Source organism: Ips typographus, linkage group LG16, assembly GCF_016097725.1.
Source record: "Ips typographus isolate SLU linkage group LG16, UJ_Ityp_2.0, whole genome shotgun sequence".
NCBI lineage: Eukaryota > Metazoa > Arthropoda > Insecta > Coleoptera > Curculionidae > Ips > Ips typographus.
This window is the reverse complement of record NC_138437.1, coordinates 7,493,746-7,511,373: the sequence shown is the minus strand read 5'-3', so window position 1 is coordinate 7,511,373 and position 17,628 is coordinate 7,493,746. Positions and strand designations below refer to the sequence as shown.

Sequence of the window (17,628 nt, the reverse complement as noted above, 5' to 3'; positions counted from 1 at the left end):
AATCTATTACCAAAAGTCAAGTTTCTTCAGTAATGAAAGTAAAAAATTTTGGTACCAAATGCTACAATAATACGTCTTGAGAACTAATTTTTAGAAATAAAATAGTCCGAAAATTTAATTTACTTCTAGACTTGTTGTCCAGAACAGAAAATTGAGTTGTACACCAATTAAAGTCTTGAAAAATATACTTTTGGACTCTTTAGTCCTAGTAAAGTTAGTTCTAGCATTAAAAGTCAACTTTTATACTATTTTTAGTAGTAAAAAATGAATTTCATGCACAATACAATCTTTGTCTTGATTTCCGGACTTTTTTTAGTTCTTGAATGCCAGTTTCAGACACTCAACCAGGATGGCAGTCTGAGACAGCGAATCATAAGACCATTCCTAGTAGTAAAAAAGTTTTTAGACTATTCAGTACAAATTTGGACTTTCACAAGTCTTGGATGTTCAGTTTTAAAATATAAAACGATTTTTTAAATGGAAATTTGGAGGACTGTATCTTCCTTAGGAAACGTTTTTCAGAAAAATGACATAATGCAAGTCAACTTATTTTTTGATTGGCTATCAAATGGTGAATTATTGACACTTAAAACTGGACCACCCTGTATATAAATCCATCCATGTTTTAATGAAATGTCCACACGGGCAGCTCTGCGTTAATCTTAACGCAGTGTGTTCTTGACCAATCACAAGCTACGAACCAGTGCTCTGATTTACGCAAATGCTGCATATGTGGACCTGTCCTGTAAATATTTTCCTTCCTAAATTCCTCATCTCGTATCACATATGGTATTAATATTTTTAGAATAACACAAATAAAAAATTGAGTGACTAATATGACAATGTTGCTTGGAGATGGATAATTTGCCAAATGAAAGTCAAACATGATTTTCTTTTTTTATGGATTGATGCTATTTTCGCCTGCAAGTTTGGCAGGGAAAATAAATATTCACGTTTCAGTAGTTAACATAATATAATGCGCTATTTTACGTAGAGTAATAACTTTGTGAAATTACTCAGCTCTAAGCGAAGGTATTTTGGAAGTTTGAACATTTCGGGCATTTGATGGGAAAGTTTTGTGTGAATCTGCTGCTAAATTGCATTATTAATTAAGGCGGTTTGAAGCAGACGGTCGACGTGGTAAAAATAGTTACGATGCTCATCATTGTAGTGGTTCTTGTTTGTATATGTTGGGTTTTCCTTAGGTGATGTAAAATAATGAAAGCTGTGCATCAGATTTGGGTGGCACAAATTTAATTTCCCTATAGGATGACCTATTGTAGAATGTCAAATAGCAATAAGGCCTAAATTAACTGCCAACACATGTGTCCAAATTAATGAAATGTAAGGGGTGCTTCATCAAAAGGATTGTAGCTGTTAGCAGGCCAGACACGTGTACGAGCCTTGACATAGTCAACAGCTACGAATTCCCTTGCATGTTCAGTAGTGCAGGATTTAATCCTGACATTCCACTAGAATAAAATTTCCTGCTTTTTGCAATTTAGGTTTTAACTGAACCTTGCGAGCATTGTCTAATTGGATATTCCAAATATTTGAATGTAGCTGGAAACGCAATTTTAGTTGATGAATTTGTCGGTTATTGCTAGGAAATAGTTCCTGCTTTGATTAATCCCCAATTCCTTTGTAACTGCTAACGGAGCTGCTGATGGCTAATGTAGGCTAATTTAATTGTTCATAGGGACCAAAAACCGTTTGAGTCTGGTAGCCCCTCTTTTACCAGATTAATCGATTTGCATCCCAAATTTCAGGCATTTTGCTTAGAATGATTGAGAACTTTTCTGAAATTGGCAGCCTTTTATTATTTACGATTTCCTGCCCTGTTCGTGCTTTGTAAAATTCTAATCAGGTGTGAAGTGGAAAGATTTAATCTTCACATAATTACAAAACATGTCACTTTTGTGATAAATAAATCCAATCTTGACCGGATATTTATTTCCTTAACCTTAGATTGAAAATGTTTGAGATTTTCCACGCAATGCACAGATTAATCTCCCTTTACTATTCGTATATAATGGGATGAACATCTCTAGTTTATTTAACACTGCATCAAAATAAACAACAAATTTTTGCAGCTAACATGCGCCAAAACATTATTAGCAGATCAATTCACGCAAAAATCTGCAATATTTGCCTATAACTATAGTGTTTTGCGTCGATTCAAGGCTAGCTTCCAATTTAAAAATGAAGCCAGATTTTCGGTGGGCGTCTTAAACTTGTCGAAAATAGATCCATGAACTTTCAGTATTTTCACATCCTTTTTGACAGACTACCGATACATTTTTAATTTCTCAGCCACGAAAAGGCATATTATTGCACTTATTGGTTCATTTTGGCAAGTAATCAGATCAGGTTATTTCAGGTGTACCTAATAATAGCGTTATTTTAATAAATTGAATGACGTCTTTCAACTTCAACAAAGATTGAGTTTAACGCTAATTGTTCGTTAGTAAACACGTTTCCTTCAGATGTTTTTTTACCTGCATAAACTTGATTGATGATGGTCAATGGTTGAATATTATTTTAATAATAATAAGGCAGAAGCTAAATTCATTACAATGTTGTCACAGGCAGTTGAATTAGCTATCACAAACTACGACCATCCTACAGTTTCTCTTCAAAGCTTTAGTTATTCACAGTAACAGTGTTTGTATTATAAGAACATAAAAATCTCTGTAGTTAAAGGAATTAATAACATAAAGCTCACAATAGATTTTATCGAACATCAATCAACAATCTAGTCTGCAATGTCAAAGCAAATAGTCAAAGTTAAGCCGCCTTTTATGTGCTTTTAGAGTTCTTTGATACAATAAAATTTCCCCGTGCATGGTTAAACAATAAAGCTGCTACAATGAAACTGGAAACCTGCAATTTTCGGAACATGGTTTAAATTCGTTCAAAATGAATGTGTTTTAATATATTGAAATTCAAAGGGAGGGAATTATGTTATGGTTCGCATATTTTGTAGGCGCTCCCAAAGTCTTGTCATTAAAATTTCCGGCTCTCAAAGAACAATTTATTTCGATAATGGAAAATTCGTCCTTCGTAAAAGTTCTCGAATTCCCCTTATATTTTTAGTTCACTGGGTAGTTTAATGACTTTTTATTTGCGATGTTCTCTCACTTTGGGAACAACTCTTAAATTAATTGGAAGCTTTTGTTTTCTCTGTTTTTCAGGCTTCTACTTTTTGTAAGTCACATCGTTAATGTTTATGTTTGCTTCCAAATTACATATTTTACCCCAGAAACTTATTTATGGATTGAACTAGGAAATACGTTTTACTGTGTAATACAAATATTTCATTAATTTTTTCTGGACAGTTAATTTATTGAATTTATAATATAATGTTAATTTAATATAACGTTAATTAAACTCATATAATAAGTTACTATTAACAATAATGCTGTTTTGTGCAATTTTTAATTAATGGTGCACTCTGATATTTGCCATCACGATATAATTGAATAGGGTATATTAACTAATATTGGCCATTCAAAATATGAGCACGTAGATTGAATATCCGGCTCTGTGATTTATTAAATTTACTTTTATATTGGCCCCGTTTCGCAGTAATTTAATCTCGTCAGTCCGTAGGGAAATTTTATTAGTTTGAAATTCCAATAAAGACGAGTATTGAACGATTTTAAAATTACTGGATTACTGAAAAAAATGTATTTTTCTGTAATACGAATGTAACTTGAATTTTTTTAAAGCTGAATACAAAGCAAGCGTTTGTATCAGTCGGATTCTGTAAATATCATTTTGATAAAAACCGCAAACATTTAACAGCGATAAGCGGATGACCAGTCGCTCCTAGCTTTAGTTTATAATAGTGATTCATAAATTTCACAATTTCTAAATCAAGCATTTTTCCCATACATAAAAAAACCTAAATTTACTGTGGTAAAATGACAATACCAACACTGGTTTGGCGGCCAGCCACGTAAAATTTAATGGTTCATCTAATTTATAGCTGTTCCCGACATCACTTTCTATTTCTAACCACATTTTCTTTTAACAATTTTTCTTTAGCGAATTTGTTGAAAAGGTCATGCGTTAGATGTGCAGCCATAACTTTACAAGCACTTGCGCAGTTAGTCTGATTAAGTTAAGATTAAGTCTGATTTAAAATGAGGTGCAAGTCAATATTTTGACAGGGTATTCAAAATGGAGGCCTAGAACGCCATTTTGTCACTCATTTCTTGAAACTACGTGAAATTTTCTTTAAAATGAGGTGCAAGTCAATATTTTGACAGGAAATTCAAAATGGCAGGCTGCGACGCCATTTTGACTGTCATTTCTAGAACCTACGTGAAATTTTCTTTAAAATGAGGTGCAAGTCAATATTTTGACAGGAAATTCAAAATGGCAGGCTGCGACGCCATTTTGTCTGTCATTTCTCGAAACTACGTGAAATTTCCTTTAAAATGAGGTGCAAGTCAATATTTTTTGACAGGAAATTCAAAATGGAGGCCTAGAACGCCATTTTGTCTCTCATTTCTTGAAACTACGTGAAATTTCCTTTAAAATGAGGTGCAAGTCAATATTTTGACAGGAAATTCAAAATGGCGGGCTGCGACGCCATTTTGACTGTCATTTCTAGAACCTACGTGAAATTTCCTTTAAAATGAGGTGCAAGTCAATATTTTGACAGGAAATTCAAAATGGCGGGCTGCGACGCCATTTTGACTGTCATTTCTAGAACCTACGTGAAATTTCCTAAAATGAGGTGCAAGTCAATATTTTGACAGGAAATTCAAAATGGAGGCCTAAAACGCCATTTTGTCTCTCATTTCTTGAAACTACGTGAAATTTTCTTCAGAATGAGGTGCAGTCAATATTTTGACAGAAAATTGAAAATGACGGCCTGGAACCGTCAAAAAACACAACTTTTTTATTTGTCAAGTTACAGTTGACGTCTCGGTGTCATTTTATGTTAAAATTTCCCGGAAAAGACGCTGGTGTAGTCGGTTTTTTGATATCTCAAAAACTCACAGAGTTAGACCTAAAATTTAACATTTCAACCATTTCTTTGCCAGGAACTCGGCCGGATTAAGAGATACTTGAAATCTGACTAAAAAATATTTACAATATAATATGTGATATTATGGTAAAGGAAATCTTTTGGAAACGGTATAAAACCTCAAACTTGCCAATGTTATCAGAAATAACGTTTCTCCAACTCTTTTATAACCAAAACTAATTTTTCTTCTTGATCTAAGAATGACCTCAAACTTGACCTTAACAAATATTAATAGCTCGATAAAAGTAACAATATCTATAGTTGACTGTTATGAATAATTATTATGTTTTCCTAATTGTAGTGAAGTCATGTGATCGTTTTTTCTGCGATAGTCTGTCTTTTAAGTAAAAATGTTTATACTACTGTAGTCCTGATAACAAAAGGAATTCAGAATCCAGACATCCGGTTATCAAGTAGAATATGTTTGTCCTCAACACTAAAATATTATTGTAGTTATCTGTGTTAATTTAAAGCTCACATGATAGTTTATATCAAGTTTGGTAACATAAATAATACATTTATTATGTTAAACAAGCGGTAGACATAATTCTCAGCTTGGTCCAAAATTTACATTTCAATAAATTCTAATAAAGTCCCTTTAATTGGGGATGAATTACGACAATTTGTAGAGCTCGAATCAGATGAGAAAAGGCCACCGCATCATCAATGACGCAGTTTTTAAAACTGTTTCTTTCTCCTTCTACAGTTGCCGTCGCATTAGATATAATCAGAGGCGTCCTATTAAAATATTCCCGAAAATATATTGTTAAGCGGTCAAAAAGCCACTTGGCAACGTAGTACGGTTTTTACTTGGACACAATTAAAACAGATGCGGCAGCGGCCAGGGACATTTGGACCTTTTTATATGCTTTTACTAGCCGGCACTCTAAACGGTGTTGCCAAGTTTAAAAAAATGTAGTGGCGGACAGGGAGACTTAGGGGGTTAGGTTAGGTTCCGTTTTAGTCTGGTGTTTTGGTTGTATTGTTGATGGTCGCAGTTGAAGTTCACATAGTGTTATGAATAAAAAACGTTATTTTGTCAAAATGTCTTTCAAAAAGGTTGGAAAGAAAGGTGTTATCATATACAGCCAAGGCCGTGAAATCGTCAGTAACGTCTTACAATTTATGAAGAAAGAAGCAGAAGGAGTTTCCATTCCTTTGAAAAACTTGTTGTCTTTTATTTTCTTTATTAAAAACGACAAAAATGTTTCATTTTACTGATAAAATAATAGCACGCCACTGACTGGCTGCAACAACTTGGAAAGTAACGAGAGCAGCAATATTTAAAGCGAGACGTACAGAGATCGTGACATCATCGTTTGATGACGCCTGTGGCCTTTTCTTAGCTGATTCGAGCTCTAGTCAATGTGAAACTGAAAATACCTACTTTAAATTCTTCGAAACGTCTTTTAACTTAATGAAGGTAAATTTCATGTAGTGGGTTGATTTGTAATCAAATAGTTTGAGAAGCAATTACTATAGGAAAAATGATAAAAAATGCATCCAAGGCCAAACATGCGCCAGATAACAAGTTTTGTTTTAGCTTAACCTACTTGGTTGAATTATGACCTGTTTAAATTGGAGTTTTGAGGTAAAGCAGTTTTTGAATGTTGACTTAGCAACATTTAGAAGACAAATATTCCAAATTCCTTGCATTTAAGCAAGTGAGACATTTTGTCACGTCAGTAACTTTCTCTTAATTTTGTCAGGCTGCCAAATCGAATTCATCCTAACCGTAAACAATCTCTCGATACTAAAAGGTGTACTAATTGTACAGTTTAAATAATCTGTTATTGCGTACATAAATTTCCAATTTAAAATAATATAAGTAGGAAAATGCTATTTCCATGTAACCAATATGTCTCGGTGATTAATTCAAACCATGTGTTGGATCATTTACGCAGTTGATGTGTTTTTTTTTGGTGCTTCCAGAGATTATTGGTCATAAATGTATTTTTGGTAATATGAATTATATTAAAGATAAGTGAATGAACCGTCAGCCAAGTTTAAAGTGAAAGTTTCGTTGGAGATCAGCTGAGTAGAGTTGGGCAGCGCTCACCTTTCGGAGACTGGCATAGTTTTTGATGTTAACTCGTAATATTCCTGATTTTTTGGTGTTCCCAATAAGTCGTCGAAATCAATGGCACTTTCTATATCAAAGTCGTCGGTTAAAAGGGCCGAGAGGTCGTACCCCAGATCAATCCCTGACTCGGCCATTGTCGCAAAGTAGTGTATGCGCACAAACAATACGTTGACGCAAGTTTATCTCAGACTTAGCCGACTATGAGACTATCATACTGTTGTTATATGAAAGAAACGCGTCTCGAGATTTCGTTATAGTAAGACAAACCGCGTTGGCTGTGCCAACTCAACAGCGCGAAAGCAACTGATTTTTTGCCAATAAACAATGTCACGGACATAGTCGGCTAAGCGAGCGCAACGCTCAGTAGCGTAATAATCAGTTGATTTAGTGGGAACTCTACTATACCACTGACTTCCAAGTCACAGCTGCGCACCACGTTGTCCCCAAGCAGGTTTGGATTAAGGAGGTAAATTAAAATTAATCCAATCTTATACTTTGGCTTTCCCATAAAAAAACAGAGGGCTCCAAAATGATAACATCTTAATACATCTCTGTGCGCAAGTCCTACAGTTAATCCAATTATCTTTTTATTAACCGAAATATTCCATATCCTCGTCCTCGCAATACCACTCCAACCATCAACCATCATTTGCATCGCATTCAAAATGGAAACATTTTTAGAATGCTCTCGAGGGTTTCTCCTAAAACTTTTTAAAACCGATATGATGTATCTCATAATAGTAACCGAGATCCATTACTAACGTGCAGGCACTGTAAAAGCTTTCAAGTAATATTGTACTCTTCGAGATTAAACAAAACAAAAAATGAGGTAATAAAAACTTATATTTTTATTATGTCGCTCAGTATACAATGCATCCAGAGCGTAAATAACAATTCGAATAACAGAACACGAACGGATCCATTTCACAAACGGAATTTTTCCTCAGGTGAATTCCATAAATGTTGAAAATGCCAGACGTGTAAATAAACGAAGACATACTTGCAGTCATTAAATCTGAATACAATTCTTGCTGCGATTGCAGGGAAATATCAAACGAAGATTGTGCTCTACATTGTTCCCCTACGAAGCGAGCAAAATTAATCTCTTAGAATCCAGCTTTTAATTACTGTTATTAGAAATATTTCTGTTTCATCATACAGGGTGGTTCAAATTGATTGTAGGATAAGGAACTTCAAAGTGTCATAATTTTAGATCAGTTTGTCTGAACATATTTCTTTTCATTTTGCATAGTTTTTCATTTTTATACGCTAATACATAATGAAAAAAATTGATAAAAACGCTAAATGATTACTTCAAAATGATGAACAAGGAGTTTTCATATGAGTTTTATTTTAGTTTATTAATTAAGATAACAATTTTTTTTCGGTCAAATGACACTACCCACGTGATTTGCAAAATAATGATCATGTGACAAACTGTCAGATGATGACGCGAAACGCGTTCTAATCTAATAAAGTATTGTTGGCTGACTGTTGGTTTGAAAATGTCAATGATGTCACGTGAAGAAGTGTCAAGTGAATTGTTGAGCTGATTTTCAAGAGACACTCGGTTTTTTCCGGATATCTCCGAAAGTACTAAACATTTTTAAATTTTTAAAGCGGCATTTTAATCGACTCCTAATTGCTCAATTTTGCCCCAATTTAAATTTCCTTGTATCTCTTCAAATAACCGAGACCCCATGGTGAGGCTCGTAAAACGGGCACCCTGTATACTGAAGGCCCGCTAGCTCCGAAAAAGGATACTTTTCAACCACTTTGGCGTCAAATTCATGGTGAAGTGATGATAAAGTAACAACCAAAAATAATTCATTCAGAGAGATGAGACTATTACACCAGTTTTACAAGCTTTTGTTGTGATTTAATTAACTGCAGCCTAAATCTATGCGTTTTACCATACTTCATTTCACAATTAAGTACACACCACCATAATCTCAATTAACATGTTGTTTACAGTGTTGTGAGAATCTAAGAGCTCCTGTGCAAGTCGGTAACAATGTGGGTAGAAATTTCTAGGATGCTAATCAAGCAAGCACAACAGCTAATACGTTTTAAATATATATTGCGGTTCTAGTCTAATGAATAGCATTAAAGGAGCAATTTTGGTAGTTCCAATATTAATAATAGGTGCCAGCTAATACATAGTTCACATTGGATGTCACAACCACTTGCCAACACCGCCTAGTGATAATTACTACGCTAGTCACCAAGTACGTCATTTGTCTAGTAGAAGTTTGATTTTTATTAATTATTCTTTATTCGAGAGGTTCTCAGATTAGCGTCATTTGACAAGTTTAGTGAATTTGGTATCATTTGTAATATATTCTGGTAAACACGTGTCAAAATGCACGGAACATCATAGCTATTTTTGTTAAAAATTCAGTTTTTTTTCATGCTTTGGACTTTTGTCAGGAAATTAACGTTAGGCTGTTAATAAAATCGCCCAATGTTTATGTAGCGCAACAGTTGTTGAGTTTAATCGAAATTGCCTTTGCTACATAATATAGCGTTTACTCTCTAGCTAAACCAAATGCAACAAATTTATGAACCCAACGAAAAGCTGACCAGACAACAACAATATTGTCGTAATTATAAAAAGCTCAGCAGTTCAAAACTGCTATATTGCTTCCAATTAACACAATTGGCGCAAGTGCGTTCGAAATGAATTGGTTTTTACTGTGCCTTGTGTGGATGGTGATTTTCCAAAATGTGGCCTGCCAATTTTTGTACAGTCGAATAGCTCAAAACGACAATATTGATAAAGAGTGGAACGAATTCAAGGTAACTTTGTGACAAAGTTGATTTAACCCACTTAATTCAAACCCTGATTTGGTCTCAGAAACCTGCGAGTAAATGAATATATCGGCCGTTGACATTTTTGTGATGTCGCCCTAATTTAATTTGATTTACCGTAAAGAGCATTATCATTTCATGATAAATCAAAATATTGAGAACTATGGTTATTTGTGAACTCGAATTCTGCCCCTTAGTAAAAAGAGATAAGTGGTTGCTTTCGTGGAAACGTGACAAATACAGTACATTACCTAATATCAGACTGATTTGTATTGATCCGATGAACAAAACATTCACCAACATGCCTTGAAAACTATTTATATTGTCACAATATTTATTATAGAAAAAATTTAACAAAACCTACAATGAACACCACGATCCATTCAAAAAAGAAGCTTGGTTGGCCAACTTAGAAAAAATCCAACGACACAATGAAGAGGCTGCTAAAGGCTTACACTCCTACGTCCTTAGGGATAATAATTTAGCCGACTTGGTAAGTTTACTAATTAATTTTATATTGTTTTTCCCAGTCCAGCCATCCGCCAGTGTAGTTTTTGACCCTTAAATTAAATTGAAAGTATTCCTTACCATGTTCTAATAACTGAGAGTTACTTAGTATAGCCTAAAATAAAAGCTTCCTGCTGTGCAATGTTACTTCTTCTTCCAGACCTGCATGTGAAACTGATTTGATCTTCTTTTTCAGGTTTTTCTGAATTGTATTTGAGCTTAAAGGCTTCTTTGGAAATTTCTGGACTTAGAGCATATTTAATTTCCCCTACTGTGTTCGTACAAATACAGTAGAAGTAGCGTACAAATATAACAAAATCCTTACGTGGTATATTGATAGCTCCAGGTATCTGACCCACTTCCAGCAATTCTGTCATTTCTCTCACGTCGATAACCAATATGTAGGGATCATTTCGTGCTCTATTAATCTCCTCAAAATTGCATTTAGCCACGCTCTCGCCGCTAGCCATATTTAATTATGTGCCTAATGGAACACACTCTCCAATATAGCTTAAAATCAAGAGACCTTCAATTACCCTTCAATTAAAATCCAATAATATTCTAGCGAACAAACAACCGCTTATTGTATATAAATCACTACTGTTTCATGTAGACAAAACATGATGTATAACAGTACTGATTTTATAATCTGCTTTTATCTTTAGATAAAAAACAACACTGAACTTGAAAAGATTTAATTACTGCTTTTTAATACTAAAAAAGAACGGTGCACGATAACAATATAAAATTCGGGCCAATCCCAGTTTCCAAACCAAACACAATGCATTAGCCTGAGGGATTTGGGTGAAATCACACGAACAAATTTCAAGTTTTCAGCTTAATCAAATAAATATTCCCTCGGGTATTGACGTATAGAGGATTCCGATTATTCCCCAAATTGATATTTACATCAGTTCAGACCCTTTTTTTCATTACGAATTCTTTACTTTTGCCATTCGTTTTCGAATATTACCTCCTTTTCTGCATAAATTGAGCAGGAAGTTTATCGCAAAGAGAATCATAAAATATTGACACAAGCATGAAATATATAAATATTGCTTCTATAAAGAATGCTTTAATCACTGGTCTTTTGTTAACACATATTAATTAGTATACTAGTGCAGATCAAAACAACATACACAAATTACATAAGCCACAATAGTCTCTCCTGGATATCAAACAAACAATTGAATGCCTCTAAGTGTATAAATTCGATTATACATTAAACCTGACTTTCCTTTATAACAATCCTGCAGGTTTGAATTATCCAATCATAATCCCATTGTCGGGCAAACATACTAACAAGCTTCAAAGCAACATTTGTCTAGTTCCAAGTTTATTAATTACAGAACGTTATCAAAGCTTTTATAGCTGTGCAACCTCGAATTTGATTTGCTAGACCAACAAGACATTATGCTTCTCTAAATATTATATTAATTTCAGAGTCATCAAACGTACCTTCAAAAAATGGTAAAACTAACAAAAAGTCGACACAGGAAAGTGAATACTGAGATTGTGGGTGATTTTTACCATCAATTCCACCACATTCCTGAAGAAGTTAATTGGATGGATGAAGGTTTTGTGACTCCAACTTACAACCAAAAAGACTGTGGGTCGTGTTACGCATTTAGCATTGCGGGGGTGCTTCAAGGGCAGGTTTACAAGCAAACCAAAAAGTTGGTGCCCTTAAGGTTCATTAGAATTAATTGATTTTTACGTTTAAAATAATGTAGTTTGTTGATTATAGTTCTCAACAGTTGGTCGATTGTAGTGTTGTTCATGGCAACTACGGATGTGCAGGCGGGTCTCTCAGAAATACTTTGCACTATTTAGAAAAAGCTGGAGGTCTAATGGCATACAGTGACTATCCTTATGTAGCTAGTGTAAGTTTATACAAGGTCTAATTAACTTTCCCAAGAGTTGTACCTACCTATTGGTTGTGCATTAAATCCAATTTAGTAAAATTAAATGCTTCCATCAAGAAAGTTAGTGTCAGCCGTAGTTTAAATTAAACTCCACCTATTTGTTAATGAGAGTTACACATAGTTATGCATCGCCTTTGATATCTCCAGTTCAACTCTCGTGCTAAATTGGTGAGTTAGTTTGCAACTTTGAAATACCATTTGCCCTAATGGTTGGTTGGCTTTTCGCTTGCTAATTAATTTCAGCTCTGAAATTCGACTAGACTATTATATAAACGTTGACGATTTCATGCAATTACCATTCATAATTGCTATTGCAATTTTATTGGCCCGTCTTTGATTCTCCAGTTTAATTGGTTTTTGTTTTCAGCAAGGTAAATGTCGCTTTAACAAGCACATGGCTATAGTCAATATAACTTCCTGGGCTGTTTTACCAGCTAGAGACGAAAGAGCTTTAGAAATAGCAATTGCCAACATAGGACCAGTAGCAGTATCGATAAATGCAGCTCCACACACCTTTCAATTTTACCAGTAAGTACCTACTTGTTTTGACTACACCAAAATTCCAACCTTGAAATTAATACGGTATTTAAAAAAATTGCGTAAATATTATATACGACAGTATAGAATGTAGACCGATTACAAAAATTGACATATTCAGCTTTCAGCTAAATATCTATTCTACTAAGTACGTTATTGTCACAACCATATTTGGTTTCCAAAAAACGTATTGTCGGCCAATTTTCGAAATCCTTCCATTATATGCATCGGACGAAACGTTCCACCCTATATCACACCAACTTTTTGTTCATAATACAGTTTAATATAATGCTTGGTTTTCAAGATACAGGATGTCAAAGTTTTTTCTAAAAAACTTTTTTTTTATAATATCTCAAAGACCATTCGGCCGATTTTATTGAAATTTGGCAGTTTTTTGAACTATGATGTCAAGTTTTCAGTAATTGCATGATATTTATCTTCCAGTGGCGTCCCGAGGGTCAGTATCACGAATAAAAATAAGAGAAAAAAAAGTGCGCCACTGATTTTTTTTTTTGGATTAAGCAACTATAAATACAACTTTTGTGTCTCTTGATATTTTTTCGTATCTTGCTTCGTTTTCGAGAAAAAAAAATAAAAACCACATTCCCTTGCATGCCATTAAACAACATAAAAAATAAATAAAAATAAACTAATTATCAAAAGCTGAAGCAAACTTATTCTTTTTTTGCATTTAAGATACGACACTGCCGCAGCGCATGCGCACTCCGAAATGTTCGACCAATATTTTTATCGGCCTCCTTTTTCGAACAAAACTAACACGTATTTGGACAAAATTTAATTCTACTATAAAATGTATTTGACTATTGAAATCAATCAGTCAGTCTTTTGTTGACAGTACAGAAAACTGTTCAGGGTTGATCTTTCATGAAGGATTAAGCTTTCTGAGACTAAAAAATTAAATAAATCCATTCTGCTATCCTACATTCAATCGTTATACAATTCGAACGCAATGGTGAATCGGTGCTACGTATCAAAAGTCATGGGTGAGATTTCATGTAACTACAACGCCCTTCTAACTTTCTAACCATCAATACGCAATCAATTTTTGTGGTTGTTAAGCTAGCTACATGTGACATTTATCCCCTCCCTTAGATTTAGTCGCGCCCCGAAAGTCCAATATAAATATTGTAATCTAACTGCAATTGGTTCCCCCCTTTATGTCCTTTGACCAATCCAGTACAGACTTGCACGCAGTCTCGTTGTGTATAGTTTTGCCCCCACTCTCTCATGTTATGCTCACCGCAGCATCTGGCGATGTAGAGCTTGATCAACTGATACTATAAAATGTTCCGTTTTTGCAGCAAAGGTATTTACGATGATCCTGGCTGTTCCTCGTTTAGCGTAAATCATGCCATGTTGGTGGTTGGTTACACGAAGGAAGCTTGGATTTTGAAAAACTGGTGGGGAAAACACTGGGGTGAACAAGGTTACATGAGGCTTAGACGAAACAAGAATAGATGCGGTGTGGCTAATTACGCTGCGTACGCTTTAGTTTGAGACATTTAATATAAAATTGCACATGCTCGTTCGCCTGTTTTGCTTTTACACCCCTTCTACATTCCAGCAGCTTCGTGATGACAGAGTTTGGGAAAAGCAAAAACAAACACAAATCAATTTTCGATCATGTATTTATTGACGAATTTCAAGTGAAATAAAAACAGTTATATAAATATTAACACATCAGAGCCAACATACAATATCTTAAATTGGTTACATGTTTTGTTCTGTAACAGTTCGTCTAAACGTGTACTTTAAACCTAACATGACAATAATGAAATCTATTACACCCAAGGATTATATATTTTTATTAACAGTTTCACAACTAAAAAGTTGTTGCACATGAACAGACTTGCAAGAAAAATATTAAACTTGTTTTTCGTTTGATTTATATTGCTACCAGTCAAATAGTAAAAAAAACTAGGTGTTTTTTAGCATTGAAATTGTAATCTTAACGATTTGACATTAAAACACACAATATAAGGCAAATCAACATTTGCACTGTTGAAAACTTTTTTGAGTAGGTAAGTATTGCTGTTAACTATGATGATATTAGAAAATTGGTTTCAATTACTATTTTTCTGTTTGTGTGTGTGTTTTCTATGTTTATTTATAATTTAAAACTTACTGGAGAAACGTTAATCAACATGTATCTTTAATTCTCCCAATTGTACCTCTTGTGAGGTAATAAAAAATATAAATCTAGTATGTCAGATATTTCTGAATTAAACTTGTTCATGTGAGACAATTTTAAAAAGTGAAACTTACTGGTTTATACGTCAATTAAGATACTTATTTACAAACATGGAACTATATAAAGAACTGTTTATTATCTCACCGAAATATATTAAATCTGTTAGAAAAAAAAAGAAAAAAATACACTAGAAAATCGCCGCATAGCGGTATTTCTACCAATGCCGTAACAAAAGTATAAAATCATTTTTAAAAGCCAGAATAACAAGTGATAATTAATATAAATAGTAAAAAAATTGTCACAACTAAAATTAAGGAAGCACAGCTTTCTTTACAGTTGTGAAAGATGTGGGGGACCTAACTATCTCAATATGAGGGCAGCCCTTAAGCCTGTCAAATCACTGATATACTAAAATAAAGAGACCGACTTGCTAACACGCAATAGAAATTACATTTAGCTGTAATACTGGAAAATTGCATACATCTTTTTCATTATAATTCCAGAATGAATGAACCATACATACATTTATAATAAAGTGTCAAAAAATGAATATGTAATATATACAAAAAATGTGTGATTCGATATAAAAATAAAATGGCCGTTATTTCTTGTGTCCAAGGACAATAATTGTCCTATCTACAATAAACCTAAATGAATGAAATAGAAAGATTGCACAAGATAATGACAAAACTACACAGATCACAATAACCTTACCTAAGAAGTTTCAAAGCAAACTTATAAAATACTTTGAAACAGATCAATTTGAAAAAAAAAGTTCTCGATACGTCACCTTGCAAAAATTGGACTTCCCGCACAAATTCTTTGCATGTCAATCAACGTCTTTGTTTCTCTTTAGTACTCTATCACAGTCAATTAAAATCATGGCGATTAAACACACTCGTAACAATAAGAAGTATTTTAATATAAATGTAAATTAACTTCTCAGCTTTACGTATCTTCGCTCCTTCATAATAAGCAATTATTAATAAAAAATCCATCACAAAAATCGATAGTCACCACAGCTTGTATCACAAAAAGCTTTGAACCTAATAAACGTAGATACAATCGCGACCGTAAGTAGAATTCAAGGAACCAAGAGGGTGTTTCAATACGGTTTTCAGTACTTCATTATGCATTTCCAATGAGTTGGTTGCATAATGCAAAACTAAATCTTTCAAAGTTGGATAAATGTTGTAAGGTTCAGTGAAACCGAAACCTTTTCTGGTTTCGTAAATAATGCAGTGGTTGGGAATGCCGTTACAAACCACCACCAACACGTAGTTGTTGTTGTTCGTAGATTTTCTTATTAGGAAAGTTCCATCAGGTTTGCCAATTAACATTTTCTCGGCCTCTTCTCTAGACAGATTTGGTATAAACCAGGTGGTCTCATCATTGTGCGGAATACTGTCCAAGTCTGTCTCCACTTCCGTAATCGTATCTTCCTCGTTCCTGTTCATAATTTTGTTGATTTTTGCTTGAGTCATCCCTCGTTGCAGTAGCCATCTAATATACTTTTCCCGTTCACGTCGTAAATTAAGAATCTCAGGCTTAAGTGACGTTAATTCCCGTTCTAACGTCCTACTATAATCCTCTTTTCGTTTCAAATTTTTCTCCAACTGTTCGCAACTATCTCGCATCAATCCCAACCTCCGTTTTAACAACTCCGCATTAATCTCCAAACTTTTAATTTCATGAGGTTGAGCTTCTCTTTGAAATTTGTCCTGTATCGCGGTTTGTTCTTCAAATACTTTCACCAGCTCTCTAAAAGCATTCAGAGAGTGTCGTCTGTTTTGTACCTCTTGCAAAGTTTCATTGAAGTCCTTAGACACTCTCTCGCAGTCTTTCTGTTTCTCTAAGTAACTATTATGTATCAGTTCTAACTTTGTCTTTAACTTATCCAACTTCTCATTCTTAGCATGTTCTTCCTCTTGGTTAGTCTTACTCACTGGGTACATTAACTTAATATTAAGAGATGTGTTGTACTGAGACAGAGAGACAGTTTTGAAATAGTTTACCAACTCCACAACGGAGTTAAACGTGTAAGGTTCCTTGAATCCGTACTTTCCATCCCTATGGCATATTTTAATCAGCTTATTAGCACCACCCTTCCGCAGCGTTAAGGTGTATTCCCCACCCTTACTGGAGGCGTCCCGCACCAAAAATGTTCCGTCCACCGTGTCGTTTAGCATTTCATTAACTGTTTCCCTCTTTATATCCCCCCAATACCATTCCGCGTCTTGTAACGACGTGCTTTTATCCTTTTCTGAGAAACTAGACGAAGATTCCCCCAACCTTCGACCTGACGACACTTTTCTCGGCGGAATTGCTGGAGCCGACGCAAATTCCGGAACGGATTCCCCCCATTCGCAGTGTAACAGCAGAACTTCAATTATTCGGTTGTGAGCTTGAGTATTGTATACAACTTGTCTAGAACAAAAAAATCACATTTAGGTAAATTAATTACACATTGTTTAAAGGCAGAAAAGTGTTAAAACTATATCAAAATTAAAAC

The 17,628-nt window shown here is 34.3% G+C and overlaps 4 protein-coding genes across 9 annotated transcripts in view; 1 reads left to right on the top strand and 3 right to left on the bottom strand.

Moving 5' to 3' along the window:
* The window catches only part of Mitf (transcription factor Mitf), a 40,017-nt gene extending 29,373 nt beyond the window's left edge, over window positions 1-10,644 (bottom strand). For 2 of the 3 annotated variants that reach the window (XM_081994033.1, XM_081994034.1), the window contains exon 1: window positions 7,101-7,542. In XM_081994033.1, the coding sequence (XP_081850159.1) occupies window positions 7,101-7,258 (158 nt within the window). In that variant the 5' untranslated portion in view covers window positions 7,259-7,542. Of the gene's footprint in view, window positions 1-7,100; window positions 7,543-10,523 lie in introns of those variants that run through there. The other variant, XM_081994035.1, reaches the window with a different exon arrangement.
* CtsL4 (Cathepsin L4) overlaps window positions 1-17,628 on the top strand; it is a 45,659-nt gene that overhangs the window by 20,644 nt on the left and 7,387 nt on the right. The window contains exons 1-6 of one of the 3 annotated variants that reach the window (XM_081994041.1): window positions 9,658-9,923; window positions 10,279-10,428; window positions 11,886-12,133; window positions 12,190-12,325; window positions 12,735-12,895; window positions 14,227-14,450. In XM_081994041.1, the coding sequence (XP_081850167.1) occupies window positions 9,804-9,923; window positions 10,279-10,428; window positions 11,886-12,133; window positions 12,190-12,325; window positions 12,735-12,895; window positions 14,227-14,422 (1,011 nt within the window). In that variant the 5' untranslated portion in view covers window positions 9,658-9,803 and the 3' untranslated portion in view covers window positions 14,423-14,450. Of the gene's footprint in view, window positions 1-9,651; window positions 9,924-10,278; window positions 10,429-11,885; window positions 12,134-12,189; window positions 12,326-12,734; window positions 12,896-14,226; window positions 14,451-17,628 lie in introns of those variants that run through there. The other 2 variants (XM_081994043.1, XM_081994042.1) reach the window with 2 other exon arrangements.
* LOC145738902 (rhodanese domain-containing protein CG4456-like) lies at window positions 10,238-11,050 on the bottom strand. The gene is made up of 3 exons (XM_081994045.1): window positions 10,768-11,050; window positions 10,548-10,713; window positions 10,238-10,495 (listed from the first exon to the last, which is right to left on the bottom strand). The coding sequence occupies exons 1-3, from the start codon at window positions 10,910-10,912 to the stop codon at window positions 10,438-10,440; spliced, it is 369 nt and encodes a 122-aa protein (XP_081850171.1). The 5' UTR covers window positions 10,913-11,050; the 3' UTR covers window positions 10,238-10,437.
* Pi3K21B (phosphatidylinositol 3-kinase regulatory subunit alpha) overlaps window positions 14,536-17,628 on the bottom strand; it is a 45,288-nt gene continuing 42,195 nt past the window's right edge. For both annotated transcript variants that reach the window (XM_081994009.1, XM_081994008.1), the window contains one exon: window positions 14,536-17,543. In XM_081994009.1, the coding sequence (XP_081850135.1) occupies window positions 16,163-17,543 (1,381 nt within the window). In that variant the 3' untranslated portion in view covers window positions 14,536-16,162. The remainder of the gene's footprint in view (window positions 17,544-17,628) is intronic.